The 12,559-nt window shown below is 46.3% G+C and overlaps 1 protein-coding gene across 4 annotated transcripts; it reads left to right on the forward strand.

Annotated features, from left to right (window-relative positions):
• Nucleotides 1–264: 264 nt before the first annotated feature.
• On the forward strand, nt 265–12,480 carry NUP54 (nucleoporin 54). Of its 4 annotated transcripts, none has more exons than XM_042026908.1 (13): nt 265–459; nt 2,020–2,181; nt 4,185–4,268; nt 4,369–4,506; nt 5,120–5,349; nt 7,448–7,635; nt 8,087–8,283; nt 9,089–9,143; nt 9,703–9,796; nt 10,272–10,379; nt 10,749–10,868; nt 11,211–11,321; nt 11,652–12,480. In XM_042026908.1, the coding sequence occupies exons 1-13, from the start codon at nt 408–410 to the stop codon at nt 11,778–11,780; spliced, it is 1,668 nt and encodes a 555-aa protein (XP_041882842.1). In that variant the 5' UTR covers nt 265–407; the 3' UTR covers nt 11,781–12,480. The 4 variants fall into 4 exon arrangements, with proteins under 4 accessions (XP_041882842.1, XP_041882843.1, XP_041882841.1 ...); XM_042026907.1 differs by lacking the exon at nt 265–459 and having other exon boundaries at nt 914–2,181; nt 11,652–11,805; nt 12,093–12,480; XM_042026909.1 differs by lacking the exon at nt 2,020–2,181 and having other exon boundaries at nt 268–459.
• Nucleotides 12,481–12,559: the final 79 nt, after the last annotated feature.

Raw genomic sequence — 12,559 nt, forward strand, 5'->3', positions numbered from 1 at the left:
GATGGGGAAACCCCATGCTGGGGTGAGCCCAGGCTCAGGCTGAGCTCTCAGCGACCTGGAGCTGAGAATATTTCCCCCCACGCGAGCCTTTTTAATCCCTGTTTAGCGCATAGCAGGACATTTCCCTCGCCCCGGATAATCGCGGAAGAGCTGTTCGGCTTTATTACCCTTCGTTTCCCCGTGTCCCGTGGGACAGTCCGCCCCTCCCGCTGCCCGCAGTGGTACAGCCCGCCGGCGCGCGCCGATTGCGTCACCACGCGTCTCCCAGGCCACCCGGAAGCGCTTCGGCGGCGGCGGCAGCGGAAAAAGCGGCTCGTGCGGCCGGTTGTGTTTGCGGCTGGACCCGCCGCGGGGGCCCGCACGCGCCTGCTGCGGGGGTCTCCGCCCGCCGTTCCACGACCGGCCCCATGGCCTTCAACTTCGGCGCCACGGCAGGAGCCGGGGCCGCCAACCCGACCGGTGAGTGCTGGGGCGGCGGAGCGGAGCGGGGCGGGGCGGGGGGAGCCGAGCAGCGGGCAGCGCGGGGCCCCCCCCCCCCCCCCGCCAGTGAGAACAGCGGCCGCCTCAGAGGGCCGCGCGTGCCCCCCCGGCCAATGGGGATAGCGGCGGCGGCCCGCGCGTGCTCCCCTCCTGACCGCCGCCCCCCGCCAATGGGAACCGCTGGGGCCGGCAGCGCGTGCCCCACCGCCAATGGGGAATCACGGCCGCCTCGGAGCCCCGCGCGTGCCCCGCCGCCAATGGGAATCGCGGTCCCCTCAGGGACCCGCGCGTGCCCCCCCGCCAATGAGAACGGCGGTGGCGTCCCGCGCGTGCCCTGCGGCCAATGGGAGCGGCGGTGGCCGGCAGCGCGTGCCCCCCGGCCAATGGGAGCCGCGGCCGCCTCAGAGGCGCCGTCCCGCGCCCCGCCCGGCCCCCGGCGGGCCCGGGAGCTGCTCTTCGGGCATTTGCGATGAGGTGGTGCAGGTCCTTCGGATCAGCCTTTTCCTTGCAGTAATGTCCTCGTTTGGATGAGCTGCCCTTGGAAGTTCACTTTTGAGCAAGGTAAAAGACAGTGGTTAACTTGTAAAGGAAGATCTTTTCCCCTCTTCTTTTTGTCACTGTCAGTCATGGTGAAGTGTAAGGCAGAGCTTTCCTTACCCTCACTTAGTTAAATCCTTTTTGGCTCCTAGGAGAGCATCTGAGCAAGTCCTTTGAATAGGATTCATCTTTATTGTAGTTAACCTGAATATTACTGTCTCTTCCACTCTGGAAGAATGTGTTTACACAGACTCTTTCTGGCCCCGTCTGAGGGTAAAAAATCACCTTGTGCTGCCTGTACACCGTGGCAAGGTTTATGACGCTCTCAGACCAATATCAGAGGGAAATCTGGCATCACACCTCAGGACTTCCCTTTGTCTGTCCGGCATGAACCTGTTTCAGCTGCATCCCGGGGGTGCTGGGTGCATCAGTATGTCCAGCAAGGCTGAGGTGGGCAGATTTTGGCAATAGAACTTGGATAAGTCCACCCTGGAATACCTGCGGTTTGTGTGGTGCCTCAGCTGCTGGAGTTGGGTTTTGTGGTTATTCTGCTGTCATGTCTCTGAGTGTATTATTTGTATGAAGATAACGTACTCTCACTTTCCTGATAGCTTATGAATTAGTTTTGCTATTATATGTTACACGTAACACAGATGCAGCTGTATCGAGGGTCTTAGGCTGTTAAAATTACTCTTAATGTGAATATTGAACCACAGAGATGGTTTCATGTAGGGCTTTGGAATAAGGTGGGGAAAAGCTGCTGCTTTTTGCACGGTATAATTGAAAAATAACATCCTTACAGCAGCAGTGTGTGGAGCTTTTAACTGTCCTCCTTGTGTCCAATAAATATTGTTTAATGCCAGTTAATGCCTTTTACTCCTGTTTCTAACTATGCCTATCTTGCCCATGGGGATGGAAAAATGCTTCAGCTTTTCTTTCCTGGACCTGCCTTTCACTCAGAACTAATGTTGCCTTGCTCTTTTTCTGCTTCCCGCTCGTCAGGATTTGGTGGGCTTGAAACTGCAAACTCCACTGCCAGTGGGTTTAATTTTGGGGGTTTCGGATTAACTGCTAATCCCACGGTGAATTTTAATATTGGGAATTTCGGTGTTTCCACTACCTCAACTCCACCATTCAATTTTGGTAACAGTCTGGCAAGCGCAGGTAGATAACGCGTAAATATGTGTTCCGTGGTCAATGTTACCAGCAGGGGTCCAAGAATTACATCCCTAACTGGGAATCTCTGTCCACTACTGATCTTCATATCCAGCGAAGACTGGCAATAAAAGCTCTGGAAATGGAATGGGTTTGAGAGCCATAGGCTTGTAGGGTTTTGCCTGTTAAATTCTCAAGGAATAGTTTTTGAGGAAAAATAACCCTGTAGCCAAAAGTCTCTGAAATGGGAATGAATCCAGGCGATCCCGAGCAATCCCAGGGCTGGTCCCTGTGCCGCATTTCCTGACATGAGATTCTTGGACTACTGCAGTCATGTTTTCATCTTCCCCCGTGTCTCCTCATTGGCCTTGCATTGGCTGTCATGCTGTCATGAATGCACCACACCTCAGTAGTTTCTGTGGAGAAACACATTACATACGACCGGCACAAAGTCAGAGCCCAGCTGTGACCTGTTCCCCGAATGCCGCTGTGCATCCCAAGACCACCCTGCCCCAGCTGCCAGAGACGCTCAGTGCTCCAGGGAGGGCCCTGCATGGGATGGGCGCACTGGGGGGTGGTTAAGAAAGCCTTTTGTGGCCCCATGGAGCTCCATCAGACCTGAGCGATCAGCTGATGTAATTTCACCTTAAATCTTTCCCATTCTGTATAAAAACACTGGACTGGATGGATTTCTAATGCTTTTGTGGGTGTGGAATTTGCCCGGGGGTCCCGTTGCCACTGCTCATATAGGAATTCCATCCATCCCACAGTGTCATCGCTCTCTGTGTCAGCGCCTCTCATCTGTTTTGTGCACCCCAGGGATCTCATTGGGGTTTATTTGCTGTAAACACTCTTGGCTGGATTTCTTTAGCTTCATTTGAGCTGCTCCGGTAGAGACCGTGCATAGTCAATTTGATACTTAATTTGTACTCTCGGGTCCCTTTTCAAGAAAGGATGACTAAATTTGCTGTGAGTACAAAGGTACCTAAAAATGGTGTGAACTGCTGGTGCTGCTGCCAGGGTGTCCCACTTGCTGGCAGGACTGAAACATGGGTGTTACAGGGAACAACTTCTTGTGCCCACTCACATTGAGATGTTTGCTGAATAGAAATAAAATGCAATTGCATATCACCTTTGGTTTATGCTTTTCATTTTGTTCATGGACAGGAGGACTGTGAGTGTAATAGACTAAAGGACTTTTTTTTTGCTTTTGACATGGGAATTAAGAGAGGCAGCATCTTTTTGACAAATCCTTTGTAGCAGACTGTCGTCTTCACTTGAACACATGTAAAAGCAGCATGAAACACAGGCTGGTCAGCACTCCACAGGCTGCATCTTGGGCCAGCGCTGTTGGCACCACTGGAGCTCAGGTGCTCACATAGGTCCTCTCCTGCTGGTCAGTGACTGCTTTTCCTGAAAATTTGTGGAAGGCTGATTGCTTTTGCATCCATCTTCCTATACTAGTGGTTGAACCTCCAAATGAGATGTAATGGGAAGGATCATTGGGGAAACAAGGCTTAAAAAAAAAAAGAGCCCTGTAGAATTTTACCTGTAAATTTTGCCTGTGTGTACCCTGGCCTCAGGCTTTGATTTGTTTCCAGAGGTTAGGGCTGTTTGTAAAGTTCACAAAACATCAGGTTGCTTACTAAACATTTAGCCGTGACATTGGCCAGAAGTATTCCTGAGAATATAGTACTGTTAGTTGTGTCTCTCACTGGGGAAAGCACATCCCTCTGGTACAGGAACAAGATGTCAGATGACTGCTGCCTTTTTATTTGCTTTCTTAACCCACCATACAAGTTTTGGCTTTGTGGTCCGTGTTTTCTCCCCGGACAAGTTCCTTGGACAATGAACTCGATCCCCATGATCAGTGTGAGCTACATGCTTGTGCCATGTGACATCCATCTGTCAGCACCTGTTCTCATAACACCCGAGGCGTGCGGTTGGTTGTCGTGTTGTGCCCAGCTCCAGGGGCCGTGTGCCACTGCCTGATTGCAGTCTGTGTTTGGCAGGTGCCTTCGGAGGCTTCGGGACAACCACCACCACTGCAGCACCAGCGTTCAGCTTCTCCGCTCCCACCAATACCGGCACCAGTGGTAAGGACTGAAGGACTGGCTTTAGAACAAATCCAGGAGTGCTTTGGATTGCATGGCTGCTATGCTCTTTTTCTCAATAACCATCTGTTTGTTTCCCCAGGACTCTTTGGTGCTACCCAGAACAAAGGCTTTGGATTTGGTACCAGTTTTGGCACAGGAACTGGAACTGGCTTGGGTAGTGGGTTGGGAACTGGGCTAGGCTTTGGAGGCTTCGGAACCCAGCAGCAGCAGCAGACCAGTGAGTATGGCCTCTGGATTTACCTGTCCCTTAGCAGTGAAAGCATAAGACTGCCACCTTCAGTTGCTCAGGTAGTGGGACAGAAGTGTATTGTAACAGGAGGCTGTTAAACTCTTAAACCAGAGCTCAAGCGGGTCCCTGAGCTTCACCCTTGAGCTTCCAACAATATTTACCCCTTTGGTTTCATGCTGGTAGAAATTGTAGTTAGAGAATTGGTGGTATTGCAGTCACAGCATTACTAGAAGGGGGAGGAAAAAGGCACTGAGGTTAATTTAAATGGGAGTTGGATGATGAGCAGCTGCAGGCTCTGAGTCTGCTGAGTTTGTAACAGCCAACCTGCCCTCAGATTTGGATATTGAGAGTGCCAGACGATGTCATGGATCAATACAGATGTCTCGCTTAAAAAAAAAAGAAAAATCTTCTAATGTAGCATTCAGGAATTTTTGTTGTAGATGAAGAAAACATGGTCTGATTTTAATTCATTTATTCACTCGGTGTTTTTATTTTGCTTCTCAGAATGTGATAAGAAGTGATGCCAGTGATAGGCAGATGTAGATGATAGCATGGTCATGGTTGGTCAAGCAGTTAATTTGTTTCTCTTCATCCCACCCAGCACTAGGCAGCGGGCTGTTCAACCAGCCTGCCCAGACACCTGCTCAGTCCAACCAGCTCATCAATACAGCCAGTGCCCTCTCGGCCCCAACACTCCTGGGAGATGAAAGGGATGCCATTCTGGCCAAATGGAACCAGCTCCAGGCCTTCTGGGGCACGGGCAAAGGATACTTCAACAACAACATTGCTCCGGTGGAGTTCACGCAGGAAAACCCCTTCTGCAGGTTTAAGGTATGGTGTTGTTCAACTGCCCACAAAGGGCACTGATGCCCTTACTCTGCTGAGTCTGAGCATCTCATGGGTGTTAAATCAGATTTTGTCACCGGTAAGAGTATTCTGAAACAGTATTTTTCCAGGTAATCTGCACAGTTCTGATGCATACTCATTAAAAGGTTCGAAGATGCTGGAAATCTGGGTGGTGTGGAGGGACTAGATAATGAGCCCAGATGTGGATCATGAAAGTAACATTTTCATGTGCTAGCATTCAGGTTAGTGTGTGTGTATGTGGAACAGATCTATGGAAATTAATTTTAATGTGTATCTGTGTATGTTACAATGTGACAGAAACGATTTTAAATAACCTTCTTGTCTTGTGAACATTTGGAATAAGAACTTCAGGGTCTTTCTTCATTGCTTTGTCTAGGTTAAAGTAACTCTCTATGAACCTGGCCCGTGCCAGGTTTAAAATCCACCAGCCTTCTTGTGCCTTTATCCTTGTCAGTGCTCATGCTGACTCCATTCCTTGTACGGAATCGTCAGCGGTTCCAGATCTTGTTTCTCATGTTGACAAAGAATTCATGGCTCTTCATCCTCCGCAAATCCCGCACCTGCTGACTGGTCTTGCTAAGCCTCAGGCTTGTAAGAGGATTTGGGGCAGGCGTGGCGATAGCCTCCTTCCCTGAGCTCATTCTTTGGAGTGCATACTTTGTGACCTGAATGTAGGTTAATACTTAATTAAGTCTAGTGTTGATTATGCACATTGTGATACTTCTGTAAAATTTTCTCAGCAGCTGTGCATGCCTAACAAATGTTGGGTTTTGTTGCATCACCTTTTTCAGTCTTACCTTGAACATTTTGTTGGCAATGCACCTGAAAGCTTATTTTCTTGTAAGTTGTTGTCTGAAATTGCTTTCACTGTTTCTGGGCTTTGAAAAATTGTCCAGTGTAAGTTGTGTGATGCAAAATCGGTTATTTTAGAGTTTCATTTACCAAAAAGAAGAGTTTTCAGGTTAGACAATGCCAGATACTAGGTTTCCTCTTGTCCCTGTGACTGGAGTGTTTCTGATGCCATGAATTCACTTGCCTTAAGTGATATACTGACAAGTTCCATCTGTGCCAGCAGATGCCTGTGAAAAATAGGGGAGAAGGTGGCACAGGGATAGGAACAAAGCGTCATAAGCTAGTTTGGTTATTGCCTCTGGAAACATCAGGCATCTGATAAGAATGACGCGTTACCTGAAGGGTTCCCCAGGAATCCACTTGTACACAGTTCCAGCTCTAGGACAGAGGAGAAGCATGCAGCTCCAGACCAAGAAACGAGTGCTGCTAAGGTAAGTGGTACAGGGCGTTGTTTGAAGGACCACTGCGAAGAAAAACAAATCCGTTCTAGTTTGAAAACACTGTGTTGCATAAAGAGATCATGGACAAGTTATTTATTTAAAACAGAAATACCCGAGGTGTCATGTGCTTAGAAACAAATTCTTCCTTAGCTATCACTGTTGTGCTCCATGACAGGATGGCTGATTCTGCAAGGCTCACCATGGCAGGGGATTACGCTCTGCTGACAAGACTGGGCTCCTTGGCATGTCCTTGACTCCTTTCTCTCTTCAGCTAAACTTGTGCAAGAGGAAAGGTGCAGGTCACCCACCCACATGCAGTGTCAGGGCCTCACAAAGCCCCTGCTGTCCACCCTGTCACCAGTGCTATGTTGGGGTGACAGCTGACGGGCAAGAGGAGGTGAAAGCTGCTGCTCTGCTTTTGCATGTAGTAAAGTCGGATCCTCTGGTTCCATTTGCAATTTGGAAAAAGGGTCAGTTTGTAAAATGTTCCTGATTGCTGTTAGCTCTGCTGGGTTGGCAACTCCCCCGATGGGGAAAGGATACTTAAGAACTTTTTGTAAAAACCCAAACTGTTTCAAAAGCTGCTCTACTGATGGCCGTGTGAGAGAATGATTTAAAAGGGGATTGATTTTATGTTCCTGCAGCTCTGAATACATTGTGAGTTCAATATTGAACCAGTTGCTCTAAAAATGGAGGGATTTAGCCCCTCCCCTTCATGCCACAAGGATATGCTTGTAACGTATCTTCATTTGTCCTTTGTTCCTTGGCAGGCTGTGGGTTACAGTTTAATGCCCAACAACAAGGATGAAGATGGCCTCGTGGTCTTGGTGTTTAACAGAAAAGAAGCGGATATTCGAAGCCAGCAGCAGCAGCTCGTAGAATCACTACACAAAATTTTGGGAGGAAACCAGACCCTCACTGTCAATGTTGAAGGTGTTAAAACAATGCCAGATGACCAGTACGTGACCTTCCCACAGTGTTGCCTATTTCTATTGCATGTTAGAAAGGGTTGGTGCCTAAGTCTATTGTCTCCCCTTCTGCTTGATTTTAGATCTGTTCATCCTGACTTTGATCTGCGTCTATTATTCCTTCATGTAGTTTTTCCTAAGGCATTAAGTCCAGTACCTTTCCAGAGATTTTAGGTTATTCTTAATGTGGTACTAGTATCACCATAGAATATGGTGGTTAAAACTGGGGGGAGCAGAGAATGTAATGGTATTTACAGGTTTTCTCTCTCTCCCTTGCTGTGTTGAACCCTGCAGTTACTGGTACTTTACATCTCACTTAGCTAAAAGAATTTAAAAGTCAGCTGGGAGAAGTGGTAGCTTGGATTTTGGGTGGTTCTGTATTGTGTTAGCTCCTACGTGCTGCTGGCCTTTTCCTGACGTTCCGCATTTTACCTCGCTCAGGACAGAAGTGATCATTTACGTTGTGGAGCGCTCGCCCAACGGCACCTCGAGGAGAGTTCCTGCAACGACCCTCTACGCCCACTTTGAACAAGCCAACATCAAATCATCCCTGCAGCAGCTGGGGGTCAGCTTGTCCATGGCCAGGACGGAGCTGTCCCCGGCACAAGTCAAGCAGCTCCTGCAGAACCCTCCTGCCGGTGCGTGGGCTGCGCCGTTTGGGCTCTCTGGGGAAAACGCGGGTGTCAGCCTGCTGGAAAACGCCTGTGAAAAGTACAAAAAAAAAAAAGTTTAAAATTAGCATAATCGTGTCCTGTACTCACTTGCTAGTTTTCAGATGGGTCTCTTAGCCTCTGTGTGTGGCCACAGGCAGTGCACATATAGCTTTGTTTTAGAGTAGTTAAGGGCTGTTTGTGCCATTTCATAAGGTGACTTACCTTTATGCCTGTAACTTTTATATATGTCTGTGTTTAGGATATAAAAAGTTATGAAGTCTGGATTGCAGAAGGAACTGGGCCTAGTCTTGCTGAAAAGTCAGAGCTAACTCCCACTGGGATTATTTTGCCAACTGGTTTGGTAGTTTGATCACTTAATTGCTGATTTTTTAATATTTTTTTGTTTTACACAATAAGCAACTTTAAAAGGACAGAATGACCCAAGTGTGGCATATAGTGGGAGCAGTAGGAATTTCTCCCTTTAAGATATGGATTGTCCAATGGGAGCACCTATGGGTTGTTCCTTTCCCCTGCTTTCCAACTGGCAGGAGTGCTTGACAGCCTTTGGGTCTGAATTTACTGCCCCTGCTCAGGACCAGGACTTTTAAAGAGCTACCCTAGTTTAATTAACCTTAATTTGTGTTTAATTAACCTTAATTTGTGTAACAGTCATTCAGGTTAGCACAGTTTGTAGGGTTTTTGTATTCCGTAGCATTTTTTCCTGGTTAGCAGCTGTAACATCTTTCTATTCAGATATCCATACTAAAAACCCTTTTTTTTTTTTTTTCAGGTGTTGATCCTATTATATGGGAACAAGCCAAAGTTGATAATCCTGATCCTGATAAGTAAGTCCAATAGTCTGTCCAAGTATTGCAACAAGGCTTGGAAAGGGGAGAAAGGGATAATAATTGCATAGAACTCTTCAGGTAACTTGCAAGAAACTTACTCGAGTACAACTTGGCCAAGTGCTGATCTCCTTGAAAGCAGTGAAGATTACTGGGAGTGCCTGTCTTAATCCCTTCACCCATTTAGGCGCTTAGGAGCTGTCAGGATAAAGAGTCTTACTTGCATTACTTAGAGGTGTGGTGTCCTCTGTTACCCGGATTAGTTATTGTGATTTATTTTTTGCATCCATTATGGTTTTTTCTCTTTATTGCTGAAGGTGATGCACCTTTGTACCCTCCAGTGGTTACAGATAATTTGGGCTGATTTCTTTATGAAAAAGGAACAGGTTGTTGGGAATAGGGAGGACTCTAGAGCTTAGCAAAAGAAGATATGGTTATGTATTGATTTATAAAAGGCCAACGGGATCTGTAGCTTTATATTAGATTCTATTCATAATTATTAATCCTTACCACATGTCCAGTGTAAAACTTGTTGTAAGAAATATTTGTGTTCTGATAGGCTTATTCCTGTGCCAATGGTGGGTTTCAAGGAACTGTTGAGAAGATTGAAGGTCCAGGATCAGATGACCAAACAGCATCAAACTCGATTAGATGTAAGGTTACTCATCTTCATCATGAGCTGCTGTTGACAAAGGGTGTGCTACTAAATGCACCTCCCCTGTGTGTTCAAAACTGAAACAGGAACCATGTTCTTAATATATTCCTTTAATAGATCTTTTGCCTAAAAATTGAGCAGTGTGGTTTGACTTTTATTTGTTTCAAGTTCAAGCTTACTGTTTTGTTATAGGCTAATCCACACCAGCTCAATTTAAGTTGTATAGGCATGGACTTTTAAATTTGGGCAACCAATTTTACAAAATTGGCTTTCTGAAAATCCGGGTTGTGTATGAAAATAGACACAAAGGAGAGCAGTAGAGGTAGAAGAAAGCTTTCTAAAATCATCTGGGTCAAGGACACGAAGTTGCTGGGCTGTGTAGTGTCATGAAAATCACAGTTTTAAATCAGGACTAACATGTTCTGTTAGCAAAAACTTCTCTGGCTTCCAGTTGACTCCCATCTCCTCTGCAGATAATATCTGAAGATATCAGCGAGCTGCAGAAAAACCAAACGACAACTATGGCAAAAATTGCACAGTACAAAAGGAAACTGATGGCACTTTCTCACAGAACTTTGCAGGTAACAGGGATAATCTAAATAACTCCTTTGACACAGCCTGGTGCCAGAAGCAGTCTCAGGGGAAAGGAGAACCTGTGCCATCTTGTGCAGGCCAATGCTGAAAATTATTCTGACTTCAGCTAACAAGTGTTCATTTACGTACCAGGCAGAGCTGTCGGGGAAAGCTTCAGGGCTGTAGTACTTGAAAACCTTCTCTCTCGCTTACTCGGCAGCCGCAGGACTGCCCTGAGGTCGTAGAGTAGCAGAATAAATGACAGAACAAATCTACTGAGAAACAGGCTGAAGGAAGGGCAAAAAGATGTGGATGGGCTGGTGGGGAAAGGGACGAGCCAAGTGTTCTCTAATGAACATCAAAGGCATCTTTTGTAGGTGTTGATAAAGCAGGAGATCCAAAGGAAAAGCGGTTATGCCATTCAAGCAGACGAGGAGCAGCTTCGTGTACAGTTGGATACAATTCAGTGTGAACTTAATGCACCCACGCAGTTCAAGGTGAGTGGCTGATAAAGCCTGGCTAACAGCTCTGGGGTTTCCTCACTGAAAACATGTCAGTTTTTCCAAACGAGGTCTAAATATTGGTTGTGGAAAGCTTTCTATCCAGCAGTGTTAGTAGGTTGTAGCATCACGCTCTTTGCTGCATAACCAATAGGTATTTCAGTAGTTTTGAGTTCTTGGAAATACTGGAGTTGCTTGCCCCCTGCATGTGCTCCTGAACATTTAACAATGGAATGAACAGCAATGCTTCCAACCCTGGAGACTCAAGGAATCGTAGATGCTGGAGCTCTGCCAGCTGTAGATGAGTTGTGTTTGATTTTAGCCTGTTTCTCTTCCCAGGGCAGACTGAATGAGCTCATGTCCCAAATCAGGATGCAGAACCACTTTGGAGCAGTGCGGGCTGAAGAGCGCTATTACATAGATGCAGACCTCTTAAGGGAAATCAAGCAAGTAAGTATCACTGGGTAGAATCCTGGCATACTCTTTGAACTTCATCACTTGAGCCAAACACACACCGACTGTATCTAGAATGTCATGTTCTTGCACTGTTTGATGAAGTCATCCTTTTTATTGGTCTCAGTGCCAGTGCACCAAGCTACTGTACAAAACCACTCTGTGGAGATAGGCTGTTGGTACAGACAATGCTGTTATTCCTTCCCCCAGAGAAATTATGTCAGGCTTTTCAATATGTCAAGGCCACCAGTCGTGACACCTTGGAGAAATATTACTTAAGTGTGTGAAGCTGAACAATACTCACACTGGTTTCTGAACTATCTGCAGCACCTAAAGCAGCAGCAAGAAGGGCTGAGTCACCTAATCAGCATCATCAAGGATGACTTGGAGGACATCAAACTGATAGAACATGGGCTGAACGAGAGCATTCCCATCAGAGGAGGAGTCTTCAGTTGACTGGTGGAGGTTTACACAGAACATGGTAATCGAGTTTATGGCTCACCTTCCAAGGCTAAAACTGTTGAGGTAAAATAAAAGACGTATCTTGTAGGAAGAAAATGGTATGTTGGCTGTTACTTTTAGAATTAGCAAAGCCTCTTCTAAGCTTTTAAAATTGACCTTTGGAAGGTTTATATTTTATAAAGCTGTATATGCTTTAACAAAAGAAGGAAAACTGAATCTGTTCAGATACCATTTTACTATAAAACTATATGTACTATTGTACATTTTTTTCTTTTTTTCTTCTTTTTTTTTTTTTTTTTACAACAGCATTGTCCTAAAAATGCAGTGCTGCGGGGATTGTTTCACTAATGACTCAGTTTGTGGAAAGCTCAGCCCGCTTTCGTGTTTCTGTCACAACAATCAAGTCACAGCATTGTGTAAACGGCTAATTTAAATCATTACAGGGATCTTTGTTGCTGTAACTGTGTTGTTCTTTGCAATACCAGTAGTTTACTGGGGCAAGCTGCAGAAAGTTCATGTTTCCAGTTTCTGTCCTTCCTTTGGACTGCAAGGATCTGAAGGTTATGTTTTGGTCACTTTACGTATGTGAATTATACAAAGCTTTGCTGCCCCTCCAAGTAACAGAATGTCTGGACATTGTCTTCTGCCTTTTTTTAAATTGCCCAAGAGTAATAAATTCAGTCTGCCTTTGTAATGAGTGGTGTGTGGTGTTGGCTCTCAGTGGCATCAGCAAAGCGGTGACGCTGCTTACAACTCCAGGTAAGTGCATTTCA

Source organism: Corvus kubaryi, unplaced genomic scaffold, assembly GCF_017639235.1.
Source record: "Corvus kubaryi isolate FWS band 111438036 unplaced genomic scaffold, C.kubaryi_AGA036_p1.0 37292, whole genome shotgun sequence".
Lineage (NCBI taxonomy): Eukaryota > Metazoa > Chordata > Aves > Passeriformes > Corvidae > Corvus > Corvus kubaryi.

Bases quoted from the DNA above. Each gene is read 5' to 3' on its own strand.
- NUP54 (XM_042026907.1), top strand. From the start codon at position 1,884: ATGCCTTTTACTCCTGTTTCTAACTATGCCTATCTTGCCCATGGGGAT. The intron at 7,636-8,086 runs GTACGTGACCTT...TACCTCGCTCAG, and splicing joins AAAACAATGCCAGATGACCA to GACAGAAGTGATCATTTACG. The intron at 9,144-9,702 runs GTAAGTCCAATA...GTGTTCTGATAG, and splicing joins GATAATCCTGATCCTGATAA to GCTTATTCCTGTGCCAATGG.